This window comes from Phragmites australis, chromosome 16 (genome assembly GCF_958298935.1).
Source record: "Phragmites australis chromosome 16, lpPhrAust1.1, whole genome shotgun sequence".
Lineage (NCBI taxonomy): Eukaryota > Viridiplantae > Streptophyta > Magnoliopsida > Poales > Poaceae > Phragmites > Phragmites australis.
This window is the reverse complement of record NC_084936.1, coordinates 12,038,683-12,057,050: the sequence shown is the minus strand read 5'-3', so window position 1 is coordinate 12,057,050 and position 18,368 is coordinate 12,038,683. Positions and strand designations below refer to the sequence as shown.

At 43.6% G+C, this 18,368-nt stretch overlaps 1 protein-coding gene across 1 annotated transcript; it reads right to left on the bottom strand.

Moving 5' to 3' along the window:
- Nucleotides 1-210: 210 nt before the first annotated feature.
- LOC133895462 (threonine--tRNA ligase, mitochondrial 1-like) lies at nt 211-17,816 on the bottom strand. Its single transcript, XM_062335790.1, has 20 exons — nt 17,357-17,816; nt 16,761-16,998; nt 16,560-16,619; nt 16,369-16,458; nt 16,100-16,174; nt 15,857-15,985; nt 15,684-15,773; nt 15,081-15,169; nt 14,884-14,980; nt 14,710-14,796; nt 14,500-14,584; nt 4,472-4,566; nt 4,326-4,358; nt 3,914-4,000; nt 3,044-3,136; nt 2,342-2,434; nt 2,042-2,263; nt 1,285-1,356; nt 938-1,009; nt 211-791 (listed from the first exon to the last, which is right to left on the bottom strand). The coding sequence occupies exons 1-20, from the start codon at nt 17,656-17,658 to the stop codon at nt 696-698; spliced, it is 2,205 nt and encodes a 734-aa protein (XP_062191774.1). The 5' UTR covers nt 17,659-17,816; the 3' UTR covers nt 211-695.
- Nucleotides 17,817-18,368: the final 552 nt, after the last annotated feature.

Genomic DNA, 18,368 nt, shown 5'->3' with positions numbered 1-18,368 from the left:
ACGTGAGGAAGAGTCTCCACATTATAGCGTGCGTAGTGAGCGCACACACTACCGCACAGAAGTGTGTGCGCGCGTGGTGACGCGAGACTATAGTATGATGTGCATACAGAATGTATCCCCAAAGAAAATTGGTGGGATAAAATTCCGTGTCAGAAATGCCTAATACAATTCCTGTACTTCTGACTCAAGCACCGACGAAAAGGACAAAAATAATAAAAAACATTTCCTGTAAATTAAAATAAGGTCTTTAACTTGCGGTCAACTACCTACAGATTAAGTATTGCACTTATGTAATTAACGAAAAACAAGGAGCATAGCTTTCGACTGCACAACTCCCTACAGATAAAGACCCTGTTTGACAGAAATTATAAACGGAAACACGGACTGGCTTATTGCTGATTTTGAAAAGCTGAAAAACTAGCTTTTAATGAAATAAACTAAAAACTGATAAACTGAAAAGCTAATGTACCGAGAACATAAAAATTTCTTATAAAACCCAACTACTTTTGGCATAAGCCATAAACAGCTTTCAACGAAAATCTTTTTCAGCAAAAACCCATAAGCTTCAGCCGTGCCAAACAGGACCAAAGTAGCACAAGGAATTTGGTACTGTTCACCACAAAATCCATCCAAACCACAATGGGGAGTGAAATAGTGAATTCTTAGCCAAATGAGGACATTATGTGAAATCAAAATCATCTGAATGCTGCTATTTCCTCCCTAAAACGTGCGATGACGGCTTCAATGCTCATTGTGGTCAGTTCAGCGTGGTCTCTAACCCTAACAACGACCTGCAAAACACGAGTCCACAAAATTCAGCATTTCATACGAACAGCTGGGAGAAGCTCATAATGGTTGTTGCAATATCTGAGTAATTATATATATCTATGGCTATGCAGCATCTGTAAGTAAAATTGGCGTGCGAGGAAAGTCGGACCTCCCCAGTCTCTGCCTCTTGTGCACCAACGACAAGAATGTAGTTGAATTGGGACATCTGAGCTTCCCGTACCTGCAAAGATAGAAAATTGGTCGTAACCAGTTCACAGGTTACTTCACGTATTGAGCTACAACAGACCACATGCTATTTAACTTCAATGACAAAACCCTTGCTGCATAATAAAGGCAAATGCCACAAATGAGATGGATGAACTTCAATCTAATAATCAAACTAATCCATACCACAAATTGCTATATTTAGTTTTCTTCTACCACTGATAAAGTTGATACAAATAATGTGCAAAAAATAGGAAAAAAAGAAACAGTGTAAAAGCGAGTTGGAAGTACCTTCTTTTGAATTGTCCTGTCAGACATGTCAATGTCAACATAAAAACCAGCTTCATGTAACCTGGCAAGAACCTGGTACCAGAAAAGAAAAATTGATCAGTCAGCAAGTTGCTAATATAAGCATGGTCCAATTTGCATATGCTGTAAAAAAACATCATATCAGCTGGTGTTACCCTCCCTTGGGTGTAATTGTGTAACCTGGCTCTCTGAGGCACCGAAATCAACATGAAAAATCCGCAAACAAATTTACATCTACTTCTTAATCTAGTTGTAAGCACAGCGTGCACCAAATCATCGTGTGCAGAGCATTTCCCTTCCTAAAACAATGAATTTTCTGAGAATTTGGCATGTCTGCAGACCATTGCATGTACTACAACCACAAATTTCTTTCAAAATTTCTTGAAACAGCACATCATGCGCTTTTCAAAAAAAATTACAGTAAGGGTGAGGTTGAGTGGTCACGCTTGTGCGCATAGGATACCACGCAAGTTAAGCTATCAAAAGGGACAAAAGTTATATCAAAGCAGCAGATATGTCAAGAACTCATCAACCAACTTGAAGCTAACAAGTATGCCATTTGAATCAGAGCAAAAAATTTAGCAATTTCAGACCAACTACCGCAAAGAAACATCTAAAACACAGCTGAACTCCTAAGGGCCACCATGTGGAAAGTAGTCAAGCAGCAGATTTTGAAACATTGCTCACCATATAAAAAAATATGAAGTAAATTTAGTTTCCAGACACAAGGACCATTTACCTGTTTTGCATATTCTACTGAATTGGAGGATACGGAGCAAACAATGACCTGGCGTGGGCTTAGCCACAAAGGCCATTTACCATTGTAATGCTCCAAAAGAATGGCAAACATCCTTTCAACAGATCCTAGGATTGCCCTGTGTATCATCACAGGCCTTTCAAGCCTGGCTTCATCCTCCGCAGAGTAAAACAATTTGAAGCGAAGGGGCAGCTGAAAATCCAGCTGTAACAGATGATATAGATTAGATACATGAACCTTTCTATTCTCTTCAGTTGATGACAGAATAATATTCAAGGGAACCTGTAGAGTTGCACACTGAAACTTTCTCTTGAGGGCATCGAACACACCAATATCAATTTTCGGACCATAGAAAGCACCATCCCCTTCATTAATCTGCATGCATACATCTATATAAGTCCTCTGAATACAAGGCAACGTCATGGCTAAATGTTTGTTACAAAATGTATCTACTTCCTCGTAGAGCAACAAGAATAAAGGAAATACATACTCTTGCACAGCAACTAAAAAAGTCGGAGAAAACTGCCAACATATATCTTATCCACCAACACGAAATATCTTTAAGCTCATTAGACATTACTCTGACCATAATTCTATGACCAGAGATCAGAACAGATTATTAATTACCGTGATTGAACCTAACAGCCCCAGACTCGCTCAAAGCACCCTCTAAGTGAGATCTGATGGCATCGGATGTGTCCGATCCTTCCCCTTGGATAGGATTTCCTAGCACTAGCGAATCCCGAAAATCGTTGCCATACACTCTCAGACATGAAAGGATAGGATTTTAGAGATAGTGTTAATGCAGGTACAATTAACAATGGCAGAAGAATTTAGTGAAACCCCCTTTTACTGCACCAAAAATACTAAACATTACAAATGCACATCTTGCACCAAAAATACTAAACATTACAAATGCACATCTAGCACTAGCAGCATATAGTGATGTTTGGAAAAAATGGCGTGTAGTCTTTGTGAAGGTACCTGCCATGGCTTCCCAAACTCATTCAAGGCTTCTGTCAGTTGTTGCTCTGCTTTGTTCCAGGTTTCAATATCACCTAAATACTTCTCTGGTCTCTGGAAAAAAAGTAAGATTATGATCAGGTTGGAGCATTAAGATACCATCAAATTGTCACAAGGTCATTAATATTCTTAAAGGCTCAGAGAATTCATATATCTTAGCAATTTGCACCAAAGATAGGGGAAATGGCCAATAACGAAGATGCAAGAGGCAATGTCAACCCCAATGTGACATGAAAAATTCTCACTAACTATCCAAAGAATGGATCTTTAGGATCACCATATGACAATACATCAATCCACTCAAGCTGTCAGAAATTAACAAGAAAGTCAGGAAAGAACTATATGGAAACATTAAATGCTAAAAGAGATTGGGAGGTCTGGTCATGAACCTTCTCAGGTTTAGAAAATTGCAAAATGTAAACTATCGTACAAATATATTTCACTAAGTTAATAATAAGAGAAATGCGACCAGCAACCATGAACAAATACTTATAAAGAGCATGATTGCCCAGATTTTAATAAGTTCTCAAAAAGAAATATGTGATAACATGCCCCGAGTAACATATTGATATCAGTCATATCACAGATTCACCGATGATCTTGTCATCAAGTTCAACCGTGGTTAGCACGCAATAAACAAAAAAGAAAAAGGAAACACGGCTATCCATTAAATGACTAAACTGCAGTGTCATAGTTAAGCAGTTCATCCTGCAAATCACAATGCAACCTAAGGTTCATTATGTGTCATCATTTCATGCCAATTTTCAAACATAGATTGTAGTTCTTATGAACTTCTGAATGCTATCAATATAACAAAGAAGCGATGAATACCGTAGACAGTTCCAACTCATATTTAAAGCCAAATATCTCATACACATAATTGATGAATTCCAAAACACCCTTAACTTCATCCTTGATCTGCAACAGAAACAAACTTTCAACAAAGGTAGGCGGTAATACAAACAGTGGAAACTATCTAACTAATCCAAACCACAGTGCAGCTACTGTCAAAGTAGGAAGAAACAGTAAAAACAATATGCAACTTCGCTAATGCAAGTGAGGATGCAAATTAGCATGTATGCAGGGTGCTGGTCATGAGCATGTACAAGTAAATATCATGACAGCCTAAACTTATGCAAATTATACAATATAACAATAACTAGAAAAGTACGATACGTTTCTAATAGAAACCTTTCATTATAGAGGATAATAAACAAACATGATATGTGCAAATAAAGCTTACTTGGTTCTCTCTGCAAAAGATATGGGCATCGTCCTGCCAGAAACATACACAAAAAAGATTAGTTAAAATATGGAGAGCATAAATAATCATTAACAATAACTGAAAAATAAAAAAAAGAACAACTAACAGAATAGCATTAGCCTTACCTGCTGGAATCTTCTAACACGTGTTAAACCTGTAAGAGCACCACTAAGCTCGTTTCTGTGAAGGACTCCAAAATCAGCCATACGGAGAGGCAACTCTGTAGCATTTCAAAAAAAAAAGGGAAAGAAAATCAACATTACTCACAAGATTTATCAAAATCCACAAGTACAATAGCAAATATTAGGATTCCCTAGAAAAAGAAGGTACACCAAAAGGATGATTCGAGCATCAACAATCAATAGCTTAAATTGTGCATGTGTTGCCAAAAGGGGTTAGCAGTATCTCCTGCCAGTGCCGACGTGTGGGTTTCTTTGGATCCAACTTATCTTCAATAGCTTTATTCCAAGTCTGCTTAGGGATAAGTTTGGTAGGAGTTGGTTTGATTGAATATTATTGAATGCAATCTCATTTGAAGGCAAGCAATGAAATTATCTCCAATATCACAACCCTCCCCGTGAGCGTTCTATCGTGTGCCACGGCTTGTGGTTTTTGGGTTCCTGCACATTAGCCATTCCTTTCGTACAAGTACCCTACCCATAGCATTCCTTACCCAAGGACTGTTTAATGCAGACTTTAGTATCATTTTGAGTACTAAACAAAACAAGCTCAGACTTATTCTCTTCTCTTCATTATTCTAGAGCCCCCGAGTACTTTTACATTGAAAAGTGTGCTTAACACAACCGAAACTAGAAAATCTCAAGTACTACAATGATGATTGTCACATCCCAAATTCCATAATCGCGTGATTAAGCTTAATTATGCATCATTAGCATCATAATTAGTTTCAAGGTAAATTATTTTGGCGTACTAGAGCACTTCGTTTGAAAACAATTGGATGAGAGAAAGAAATTCGGGAGAGAAAAAAATTGAATTCACAGTTAAAACAGACTCTTTCTCTAACACGTGGGCCACACCAGAGTGGGCCAACCACCCCATTCTCTCTCCCTCTAGAGTGGCAGCTCACTCTCTCTCCTCCTCACTCTCCCCCACGCCACCCCACCGTGCTCCACTCCCCTCTCACTCTCCCTCTCACTCCCTCTCTTTTCTTCCAAAATCCGAGCTCAAGAGAGGGATTTGAGATGAATATGTGGTATCATTGCGATCACAAGCTCATGAACTATCCATTCCCTCAATTCATTTTCATTTTCCCGGAGGATTTGAGCCGGATTTAGTGTCTTTTGGTGTTTAGGGTTGAAATGTGAAGAACACCGGATTTCTTCGCCTCCCAAGCTTTTCCCTCTGTTTCCTCCTTCAATTGCCGGTCCACAACCTCGGTAAAGGCTTTTGGGTGAGTCCTCTAAACTCCCATGGCAAGAATCCACCTTTTAGATAGTTAGATTTCGAATTTTGAGCTAGGGGTTTGAAGTTCATGAGTTCTTGATGATTTAGAAGCAATAGCCGAGTTTTGGTCAATTTTGACGTATACATGTTGTCCTACGCGATATAGGAAGTCAATGTGATGCTCTAGGTCCAAATTCCCACTCCAAATGTCACCGAAATCGTCGCCAGTGAGCTCCCAAAGTGCCCCCGACGACTCCCAGCGGTCTGACCGCCACTCCAAGGTCGGTCAGACCGCCAGGGGCCAAAACCCTCTGCATGAGGGCGGTCTGACCGCGACTCTTGGTGGTCTGACCGTCAGTATACCTACGGTCTGACCGCTATATACCCAGACAGCATAGTTACTGCTTGCTAAAACTTGTAAAAATTATAACAAATTCTCTGTAGCTTCAAAAATTATGAAACAAATTTTGTTGGTTTCATAATAACCTACTCTACCTATTAAAAATATCCCTAGCCATGAAATAATGAATTAAATTTATGAGATCAATTAATTAGGTTCGGATATGTGGTTTGTGGTTCGAATATGTAGGAGGTGGTCGAGATGGTACTTGTTATACATTGATACTAATGTGGTTTTAGTTTCATATGATCAGTTGGTAGTTGCAGGGTAATTTCATATATATTGGTTAAGTTAGTTGCTCACACATATGTCTAGGTTGCTTACCACATGTATTTTACTTAACCTTGTGGCCTACTCTTGCTAACAGCTCAATGTATAATCCTTGAAGTCAGAATATTATATACCCATATTGTGTAAGACTTGCAAGTACCTTCGTACTCAAGGTACTGCCCTTAAGTTGATTCAAGTTTACAAGTCGACGAGCAGGGGGCGATGTTTGGCTACTTTGTGCCTGCCGATCAGGGTGGCGGGCAGGAGTAGCACACTCTACTCCTAACTCAGTGTTCTGGTATGGAGCCTAAGGGCATGTGGCTCCATATCCTTTTGTTGTATAGCTTTTAGTCTTCCGCTGCTTAGTTTTTTTTTTGTTGGTTAGAAGTTGAGCAGGTTTTAGTCTCCTCCTAGCTCTCTTTTGCTGTAAATTGTGATAACTTGTTGCATGCTTAAGACCTTGTAATATAATGTTAATTACTCACTCTTTCTTAAGCTTTGTTGTGATGTACATATTGGGAAGACATGTGTTCCGATCTTGGGCACAAAACACGTGTTGGGACTACCGGAATGATATTCTGGTTAATTATCGAGGTTATGATTATGAATAATGATCCTCCTGGTGATTAATTAGAATATTGTTTGGACTGTTTCTCACAGCGTAGTATCAGAGCTTGGTTTAATTAAGTAGCCTAAACACAATTAGAATGTTGTTTAGTAAGTGTGTCGAACTCACTAAGCAACCAACTAAAATTTACTTATGCATTTTCCTGTCAATATGTATGAATCTGCTATATTATGTCCCTAAGTATAACGTATGCGGTTGTGGTGTTTGATGGGATGAGATGCATTTGAGAAAGATACGTGTAGTTTAGAAACGAGCATAGTTTCATGTTTTATTGCTCATTTTGCATCATACCTTTGAACATGCATTTTCATCAATATATAGTGTATGGATCCAAGTAAGCGAGATCCGACATAGCAAAATAACATTAGTTAGAGTTTGATTTTTTTTCACCTATGTCGGAAATTAACCTTCGCCTCTTTTTCTTCTTATCGTCACAATAGGATGAGAACCCGTAGCAGTTTGGATGATCTTCTCGAGGGCTCGAATGAAAATAACCCTCCCCTACCGCCAACAATGGCGGAAGTGCTAATGAGAATTGAGCAAAACCGTCAGACGAACCAGGCACTCCTCGAGGCTCTCGTGCGCAACACGGCCCCTCAAGGAGGAGGTGGGGCCGGGCGCCGAGATGATTTCTTGGATTTCTTGCGGACTCAGCCGCTAACTTTCACGCGAGCTGAGGATCCTCTGGACGCCGACCACTGGCTCCGGACTATCGAGCAAAAGCTCGCTCTCCTTCGATGCAAGGACCACGAGAGGGCGCTCTTCGCCACTCATCAGCTTCAAGGTCCAGCGGGCGCGTGGTGGTCCAACTACTTGGCCATGCACCCCGCCAATTATCGGGTGTTGGGCGGAGTTCCGCCAAGCATTCCGAGATTTCCACATTCCCAAGGGTCTTATGGAGATCAGGCGACGGGAGTTCATGGACCTCAAGCAGGGAGGCCGATCGGTGATGAAATATGTGCAGGTGTTCAACCACCTTGCACAATATACTCAAGATAAAGTGAGCACAGACGAGCGAAAACAATACCGCTTCGTTAACGATCTCAATTCGAAGATGCAAGACCGGTTGTCGGCGCACGAGTTCGCCGATTTCAACAAACTTGTGAGCACCTCGCTCACGGTGGAGTTCAAGCTCAAGAACCACCAAGAGGAGAAGAAGCGCAAGAGGGGTCCGTCGCCTTCCGTGGGCGGGGGCTCTCAACGCGCCCGCACGGAGAATCCATCTCCACCATCTCACATGTCGGCCTCGACAGCCCCACGGCCGATGTGGCTGGTGCGGCGTCCGTCCTTCTCCGCTCCATAAGGACAGCCTATGAGACCCGTCGGCTCCCAAGTGAGCGTGACAGGTGGTCCCAGTGACCCGTGCTACGACTGCGGCCGTGTCGGCCACTATGCGCAGGATTGCGTGTATCCGAAGCCAGAAGCCACGGTGGCCGCTTCCAGGTCACCACCAGCTCAGTCTGCGCCACAGTCCCCTCAGGCGACCCACGTCCCCAAGCGTGGCCGAGCACGCGACACCAACGCCGACGAGGTTCAGGAGGGTGATACCGTCCTGATCGGTATGTTAAGTATGAGTTTCAATTATGTCATCATTCCTGCATTGGTTCTGTTTGATTCCGGAGCCTCTCACTCCTTCATAGCTACGAGATATACCTGGCGGCGCGGGCTGAAAGTCAGTGCCACCACTTCACCATGTCATCGATGCACCCGAGGCCAAGATTCTAGTGAGTCAGTGTGTGCCCAGAGTGTCGATCATTATCAATGAGACGCATTTTGGTGCAAACTTGCTGGTGATGGACTCAAAGGGGATAGATGTCATTTTGGGAATGAACTGGCTCACCAAAAATGAAGCTATTATGGATTGTGCTCAGAGGACAGTTACTCTAAGTGGTCCGTCCGGCACCCGAATTCAATTAAAGCTTGAGGGTGTCAAATCTTGTCTCTTCGCCTTGAAGGCTATCCCCACCGTAGACATGATGAGTATTCCTGTGGTGTGTGAATTCTCGGATGTCTTTCCAGATGAATTGCTAGGAATACCGCCCAACCGAGCAGTTGAGTTCTCAATTGATCTCATGCCTGGAGCGGCTCCAATTTCCAAGAAATTTTACAAGATGTCGTCAATTGAGCTAGTTGAGCTGAAGAAATAGCTTTAGGAATTGCTATCTAAGGGATTCATTCGTCCGAGCTCCTTACCCTTGGGGATGTTCGGCGCTCTTTGTGAAGAAGGATGGTACCCTGCGGATGTGTGTTGATTACCGTCCGTTGAATGAGGTCACTATCAAGAATAAATATCCTCTCCCTAGGATTGATATTCTATTTGATCAACTAACCGGAGCCCGAGTCTTCTCGAAGATCAAATTGAGACTAGGCTATCATCAAATCAAGGTCCGACCAGAAGATATCCCAAAGACGGTTTTCTCGACTCGCTACGGGCTATATGAATTTAGCGTCATGTCCTTCGGATTGGCGAATGCGCCGGCATTCTTCATGTATTTGATGAACACGGTGTTCATGGAGGAATTGGATAAGTTTGTCGTAGTTTTCATCGACGACATTCTCATATACTCCAAGACTGATGCAGAGCATGTACAGCACCTCCGTATTGTTCTTGGCCGGCTCAGAGATCATCAACTCTATGTCAAGTTCAGCAATTGTGAGTTCTGGCTCAGGGAGGTGACATTTCTGAGGCATGTTCTGTCAGAGAATGGTGTTGCAGTGGACCCAAGCAAGGTGCAGGATGTACTCAATTGGGTTCAGCCCAAGAATGTCACTGATATCCGGAGTTTTTTTGAACTCGTAGGCTACTACCGCCGGTTTATCGAGAATTTCTCCAAGATTGCCAAGCCGATGACCGAGTTGTTGAAGCAAAGCAATGCTTTCGAGTGGTCGAGTGACTGTGAGACAGCTTTCCAGACTTTGAAGAAATTGCTCACGACCGCTCCAGTCCTTACTCAGTCTGATGTGAACAAGGATTTCGATATCTGTTGTGATGCTTCTCGCATGAGCCTCGGATGTGTCCTTATGCAGGGTTGTCGCTTACGCCTCACGGCAGTTGAAGCGCCACGAGAATTTTCCGACACATGATTTAGAGCTGGCTGCAGTCGTGAACGCTCTGAAGATCTGGCGTCATTATCTGATGGAGAACTTGTGTCGTATCTATACGGATCACAAGAGTTTTCACTCAAGCCGATCTGAACATGAGGCAGCGAAGATGGCTCGAGTTGATCGAAGATGGCTCGAGTTGATCGAAGATTATGAACTGGAGGTTCATTATCATCCCGGCAAGGCGAATGTGGTCGCCGATGCCTTGAGCCGGAAAGCTCATTGCCATTGTCTTAGGGTCGAGCCCGGGAATTCCACACTTTATGATGAGTTCCGCCGGCTTGGGCTCGAGATGGTCGCAGATGGATTCATTGCCAACCTGGAGATCAAATCCACTCTTTTGGATGAGATCAAGGCAGCTCAGAAGGATGACAAAGGCATGGCCCGAATCCGAGAGAAGATGAAGATCGATCAGGCTGTATGCTTTTCTGAAGACGATAAGGGCATTGTGTGGTTTGGGAACCGACTAGTGGTTCCAAGGGTCGAAGCGCTGAGGAAGAAGATCCTTGATAAGGCTCATGATTCATTGTTGTCTATTCATCCGGGAAGCACAAAAATGTATCAAGACCTCAAGCCGAGATTTTGGTGGACTCGCATGAAGCGAGAAATCGCTCGATATGTAACTGAGTGTGATGTCTACTGAAGAGTGAAAGCCGAGCATCTCAAGCCAACCGGTACACTTCAGCCCTTGCCCATTCCTTCCTGTAAGTGGGAGAAAATTAGAATGGATTTCATTACCAGCTTACCGAAGACCTCGAATGGGTACGACTCTATATGGGTGATTGTGGACCGATTGACGAAGTCTGCTCATTTCTTGCCCGTCAAGACTACCTTTTCGACCAAGCAATATGCGGAGTTGTACCTCACCAGGATAATTTGTCTTCATGGTATTCCGAAGAAGATTGTCTTCGATCGAGGCATGCAGTTCACTTCTCATTTCTAGAGGAGTTTCCAAGAGGCTATGGAAACTGAGCTTTTTCACAGCACGGCATATCATCCTCAGACAGACAGTCAAACTGAGCAGGTGAACCAGATTCTAGAAGATATGCTCCGAGCTTGTGTTCTCACTTATAGGAAGAAGTGGGACATATGCCTGTTATTCACGAAATTCTCTTACAACAATAGCTTCCAAGCTAGTATTGAGATGGCACCGTTTGAAGCTCTTTATGGCCGGATATGCCGAACACCGCTAAATTGGTCCGAATCCGGTGAACGGGCTTTCCTTGGTCCGAATTTGGTCAAGGAGGCGGAAGACATGTTCTGAATATCCGCAAGTCTCCTCATGGCTCAATCCCGACAAAAGAGCTATGCGGATCGTCGCCGCCGAGACCTCGAGTTCGCAATTGGAGATCATGTGTATCTCAAGGTTTCACCGCTCAAGGGTGTTCGCCGATTCCAAGTCCGAGGTAAGTTAGCGCCTCGATACGTGAGACCATTCCAAATTATTGCTCGGCATGGAGAGGTGGCATATCAACTGGACTTGCCTCCGTCCCTCTCCACCATGTATAACGTGTCACAACTGAAGAAATGCCTCCGAGTTCTAGCTGAGGTCGTTGATGTTGCACCTCAGGAGTTGCAACCGGACTTGACATATTGTGAGTGGCCAATCCGAATCTTGGATAAAGTCGAGCGCAAGACACGGCGAAATTCCATCAAATTCATCATCAAAGTCCAATAGAGCAACCACTTGGGAGCGTGAGGCTAAAATCCGCTCCGAGTATCCCGAGCTCTTTGCGAGCTTGTAAGCGTTGTGTGAGTTTTGTACAATTAGGACCTCTTGCATGTCTATGCTCATTACACATGTGGATTTAAGGTATTGCTTTGGGTTCCATCACTCACCGCGTGAAAGTGCCCACAGCGTGGTACCTCATAGCATGGTACCTCTCACAGCGTGGTTTCTAGACTCATCGCGCTCTTCACCGACTCGTACCGAATCTCGAGGCGAGATTCCTTTTAAGGAGGGGAGGTTTGTCACGTCCCAAATTCCATAATCGCATGATTAAGCTTAATCATGCATCATTAGCATCATAATTAATTTCGAGGTAAATTATTTTGGCGTACTAGAGCACTTCGTTTGAAAACAATTGAATGAGAGAAATTCGGGAGAGAAAAAAATTGAATTCACAGTTAAAACGGACTCTTTCTCTAACACGTAGGCCCCACCGGAGTGGGCCAACCACCCCATTCTCTCTCCCTCTAGAGTGGCAGCTCACTCTCTCCTCCTCACTCTCCTCCACGGCACCCCAGCGTGCTCCCCTCCCCTCTCACTCTCCCTCTCACTCCCTCTCTCTCTCTTTTCTTCCAAAATCTGAGCTCAAGAGAGGGATTTGAGGTGAGTATGTGGTATCATTGCGATCACAAGCTCATGAGCTATCCATCCCCCCCCCCCAATTCATTTTCATTTTACCGGAGGATTTGAGCCGGATTTATTGTCTTTTGGTGTTTAGCGTTGAAATGTGAAGAACACCGGAGTTTTTCGCCTCCCGAGCTTTTCCCTCTGTTTCCTCCTTCAATCGGCGATCCACAACCTCGGTAAAGGCCTTTGGGTGAGTCCCCTAAATTCTCATGGCAAGAATCCACCTTTTAGATGGTTGAATTTCGAATTTTGAGCTAGGGGTTTGAAGTTCTTGATGATTTAGAAGCAATAGCCGAGTTTTGGTTGATTTCGGCGTATACATGTTGTCCTACGCGGTAGAGGAAGTCAATGTGATGCTCTAGGTCCAAGTCTCCACTCCAAATGTCGCCAAAATCGTCGCCGGTGAGCTTCCAAAGTACCCCTGGTGACTCCCAGCGGTCTGACCGCCACCCCAAGATCGGTCAAACCGCCAGGGGCCAAAACCCTCTGCATAGGGGCGGTCTGACCGCGACTCTTGGCGGTCTGACCGCCAGTATACCTGCGGTCTGACCGCTGTATACCCAGACAGCACAATTACTGCTTGCTGAAACTTGTAAAAATTATAATAAATTCTCTGTAGCTCCAAAAATTATGAAACAAATTTTGTTGGTTTCATAATAACCTACTCTACCTATTAAAAATATCCCCAGCCATGAAATAATAAATTAAATTTATGAGATTAATTAATTAGGTTAAAGCTTCATTAATTTACCGTTAATTCATCATAAGTCCAAAATTGATGAATCCAGTTTTGCTAGTTTCCTTATGACTTGTTCTATCTAGGAAAAATATTTTCATCCATTATATGCATAATGTGGCATATATTTGCACTTCATTCATACTCATTGCATTGCACGCGTTATTCTTTTTAGAGATCGCCGAACCAACGATCTCGGCGAGCAAGGTCGATCCCAAGGCGCCGCACCTTTGTGAACCAGTGCATCAAGGCAAGCATCTATCATATTGAACACTGTCGGTTGTATTGAATGGAGTCTAAATATTGATAAATTATGCTTATGTATAGGTTTACACGTATAGGAAGTCAATTTTGGGTTTTGATGGGTAGATCTTATGTTGAATTGCATTGTCTCTACCTGATGTATTGTTACTGATGTATTGTTAATCAATATCCTTGTAGCCTGGGTTTAATCATGCTAAGATCTAACTTAAAAGTTATGTGAGATGCTTAGCAATACATAGGTTATCGGTAGAAATAGAACAGTGGAATGTCCCATCGTTCGCGAGCTGTAGGTTAATTACCTTCACAACGATTACAATGTTGGGTCAATGATGTTGGTTGGTCGAGTGGTGAGTATAAGACGAGATGTGGGCGGTGTTAGGGATGTCATTTGCCCTCAAGGAAAGTTCAGGAGTAGTTCGGGAAGGGAACCCGGACACCGTAGGCCGCTTGCATCGTTTAAGGCCGATCGTCGGGATAGTTGGCTTTAGCACTTACCGTAATCTTCCGCTGTTTAGTTCTTTTGTTGGTTAGGAGTTGAGCAGATTTTAATCTCCTCGTAGCTCTCTTTTACTGTAAATTGTGATAACTTGTTGCATGCTTAAGATCTTGTAATATAATGTTAATTATCCGTTCTTTCTTAAGCTTTGTTGTGATGTACATGTTGGGAAGACATGTGTTCCGATCTTGAGCACAAAACACGTGCCGGAACTACCGGGATGATATTCTGGTTAATCATCGAGGTTGTGATTATGAATAATGATCTCCTGGTGATTAATTAGAATATTATTTGGACGGTTCCTCACAATGATGAGACAAAGCACCAATCATTAATAATAAATACTGAACTTGGGATAACAAGGAACAGACAAAGCATTACATTTGGCAGGAAAAACAGTTCAGAAAGGAAGAATCTTTAAGCAATTATTGTGGCAGCATCTCATTCATGACAAATACAGAGTAATTTAGAATACAATATTGAATTAGGAAGCTCACCTCTGTACGAACGAACCCTATGGTCAAACATTAGACAATGGCCAGGACAATTCATCGGCTTAAGTCCAAATTCCTGTTTCTCAATCTGCACAAGAATCAATCCAACAAGCATCCAGCAGAAGTTGTAACTCACTGATGAATTTATAGACATATGCAAAATAAATTTTCTGGCACCTCCGATTCTGCTGTAGCATCTGTGGATGTGCTTACCTCAAAAAGGAACATGTTCTCCTTGTAGTTTGCAGCATGTCCAGAAGTTTCCCAAAGTTGCATATTGTAAATATTTGGGCTCAACACCTATAAGACAGACATAAGGAACAGAAACAATGGACATGCACAGCAATGCTTATAATTCTCATTGCTATATAACAAACTAATACGAACCTCTTGGTAGCCTCTATCTCTATACTGCTGTCGCAAAAAGTCCATCAGTTTGTTATATATTCTAGCACCATGTGGAAGGAAGAAGCAACTTCCTGGGCTGCATAATTGTAAAGAAAATCAGTGAGTCACGAGTACCCAGGGATCTGGGAATTGAGATATGAAAGAAAAGAGAGAATCATATAGGAGCGCTAAGTTACCTAAGTGGATGGAAAAAGAAGAGTTCCTGAGACTGCCCCAGTAACCTATGATCACGTTTCTTTGCCTCCTCTAACAGATGTTTATATTCCTGCAGATTATCAAGTAATAAATATGCATGCAAAAGATGAGCGATCATTAGCAAATGGAAAACATTAGCATATCATTTAGGAAGTATGATCAGATAAAAACTAGAAAGCTATGACCTGTCTTTGATCTAACCATCATTTAATAAAGGAATTTTGTCTGGACTGATCAATACTAGACATGTAACGCACAGAGTACTCACTAACAGTTTTGCACGATTACCGTGCAGTATGTTCTGCAAATCACCTCCAAAACCACAACCATGTTACCCAACAGGCCAACACCCGCAAAGTGATCCTAGATAAAGTTTCAAGGTACTGATTCTTTGAAAATTGCATGCTATATCATTGTGTGTGCAAAATTTCCAGCCAAGTCAGATGCAACACATGGGATCACGAACTAATAATAAATGCTAATATCCAAAAAGCAAACATAATGGGCATGTTCAGCAGTCATAGGCTAGGAACTAGTTTGCGATTGTCCATATCCTCGGTGATAGCAGAAATTATATGCCATACCTTGAGACGTTTAGAATCAGGGAAAGAAATTCCATATACTCTCTGCAGGCTCTCGCGGTCTACTTTTCCTCTCCAATACGATGATGAAGCCTGAATGTTTACATGTAAGTTCGAATCTGAAAATAGCCAATTCCACTAAAAAGAGAACCCAGAGATTAACGCATAACCATAACCTTAAGACAAGAAAAAGCTTTGACAAAGGAAGTATTCGGGATGTGTGGCCCACGGCAAAGGTCAACTAAAGGACCACATCTGTATACTGTAATGGTCTTGTCCTCGGGCAACTCATTAATGATTTCAACCTGAACATATAGTTCAAAACTATTTAAAAACGAATGAAGTTCTCGTATATTTGACATAAGCAGCAAGATGATATAAAAGAATGAACCAAACAAGATGGAAACAAGGAAGGTTGCCTTAAATTTATTTTCAGCAAACATTTCAAGAGCTTCTGCCCTGCTGACCTCAATGCGTTCAAATGGTTGCTTTTCCTGCACCATGTAAGGTCGAACTGTTTAAGTAACAGAATGTGTGTTGCTAGAGCACTTGAGTTATGCCATAAAAACAATGCAAGCGATTCCAAAATTTGTAAGCACCATATTGAAAGAAGCCATGCAGGTAGATAGTGCCCACAAAAAAAGTTAAATATAAACTTAAATGAAATGAGTTAGAATTCACAGCATACCGCAACAGCCTTTTGAGCTTGGCTTTCAATGAGACCAAAGTGCTCCTCATTCAATGTCAGATCATTGTAGTAAGCATCATAGTAGAAGCCCTTAAAAGGTTAAGTGGAAACATTAGAAAACATATCTGATTGTTGATAAGATGGTTTAGCTAATTCATTGAGTAGATTGAACCTCAGAACATTTTTCATACCTCCCCTCTTGTAGTGCAAGGCCCAATGCACAGCTTGCAGCCATATACCCTCTCAAGAGACTGCAAATTTACATCTGTAATTAGTTATAGTTGAATTGAAAATGAATTGTCACAGAGAGGCTGAAAAAAATCATTTGATGTATAACATATTATGAATAAAAAGCATGCTCAAAGACATCAGCACGTGAAGTACCAACTCACTTCTCCAAGAATATGTGCACTTGAGTGCCAGAAGGTGTCACGCCCTTCATTGCTATCAAACTTGAACAACTTCAATTCACAGTCACCTTCCAGTGGCCTCCCCATATCCCACAGTGTTCCATCCACTTGAGCTATCAAACAACTAGCTGCCAGTCCACTTGATATCTCCTTAGCAATATCCATTGGGGTTGTTATCAACTTCTTCCCTTCCTTCACAGCGCCATCAGGCAAAGTAACCCTGAAGGAAGCCGCCGGACAACAATGTTTCAAAGTATCCAACAGCGTAATGTCAAACAAGTGAAACACAGTTGGTGCGGCACATATTACAAACAATCGGCAGTTCATGTTTCATAACGCGAGATGAATTTTGGGTGGTCCAAAGCTGGCTGAACTTAAGCACAAGTTCTGATTCAACTGCGTAATTCTATCCAAGAAGATATTGAGAGAAACATATGACAAACAATTGGCAGTTCGTGTTTCATAACGCGAGACGAATTTTGGGTGGTCCGAAGCTGACAAACCACAAATTCTGATTCAACAGCAGGACTCTACTACTTCGACGACAGCCACGCAAGCGGATCGTTAGAAGCACTCACTTGATAGCCTCGCCTCCGATGTTGAGCCGCTCGAGGGCCTGCCTCGCCTGGATCTCCTCGAAGAAGCGGATCCTCTTCGATGTGACCGCCTCCAGGTAGGAGGCGTCGCGCGCGACGACCAGGGCCGCGGCTGGGGCCTTGGCCTTCCCCTTCGCGTCCTTCCCGGCGGTTGAACCCTCACCCATCGCGGCGTCGGAGAGGTGGCGGAAGAGGAGGCGGGCGGGGCGGAGCGGGGGCGAGGAGAGGGAGCTGGGGGTGTGCTGCCGGACGAGCGAGAGGCCTCGCCGGAGGCACACGAGCATAAAGCGGCGGCGGTGGCAGCAGAGAGGAGGACTGGACTAAGGTAAAACACCGGGGGTTCTGCGACGTGCCGGCGGATGGCGAGGTGAATTTGAGAGGCGGCGGCGTCGACCAGGGAACTGCGGAAGCGAGCGGAGACTGGAAGCAGAGGACTAGGGCTTATGTAGGAATTCCGACGTGCGGGCCCGTTTGTCTTGTGAGCTCAGCTGTCAGATGCCCCTGGGATGGCCGATGGGTTTGTGCCAAGAGGATTAGGGGATGTTTAATTTCTCACATATGCTTGCTAATACTTATCTCTCCTACTTAAAAACGCATAAGGCGTGATTCGTCCACCATATACCGCCGAATATTCTTTCGCTCCCCTCGCGATTCCTTTCCGCATCCTCATCCCTATCGTTCCCCGCCCCTTCCGCTGCCACCAGCCACGCCCCGGGCTTCTCCGCAGCACCCGCCCGCCGCTTTCTCCGCGCCCCCCTCCCCGGGCCCCGCTGTCGTCAGCCACGCCCCGGGCTTCTCTGCAGCACCCGCCCGCGGCCTTCTCCGCGCCCCCTCCCCGAGCCCCGCTGCCGCCAACCACGCCCCGGGCATCTCCGCAGCACCCGCCCGCCGCCTTCTCCGCACCTCCCTCCCCAGGCTAACCGTCTTGGCTCCATAGAGATTTCCCTGCCGCCACCACCGCCGAAAACAACGCCCGGCACAGCGCCCCAACTGC

What these genes read in the sequence shown, in the direction of transcription:
- LOC133895462 (XM_062335790.1), bottom strand. Translation starts at nt 17,658, where the DNA reads ATGCTCGTGTGCCTCCGGCGAGGCCTCTCGCTCGTCCGGCAGCACACC. An exon ending in GTGCACATATTCTTGGAGAA is followed by an intron (nt 16,620 to 16,760) that starts GTGAGTTGGTAC and finishes GTAAATTTGCAG; the next exon opens with TCTCTTGAGAGGGTATATGG. An exon ending in CTGATTCTAAACGTCTCAAG is followed by an intron (nt 15,170 to 15,683) that starts GTATGGCATATA and finishes GATAATCTGCAG; the next exon opens with GAATATAAACATCTGTTAGA.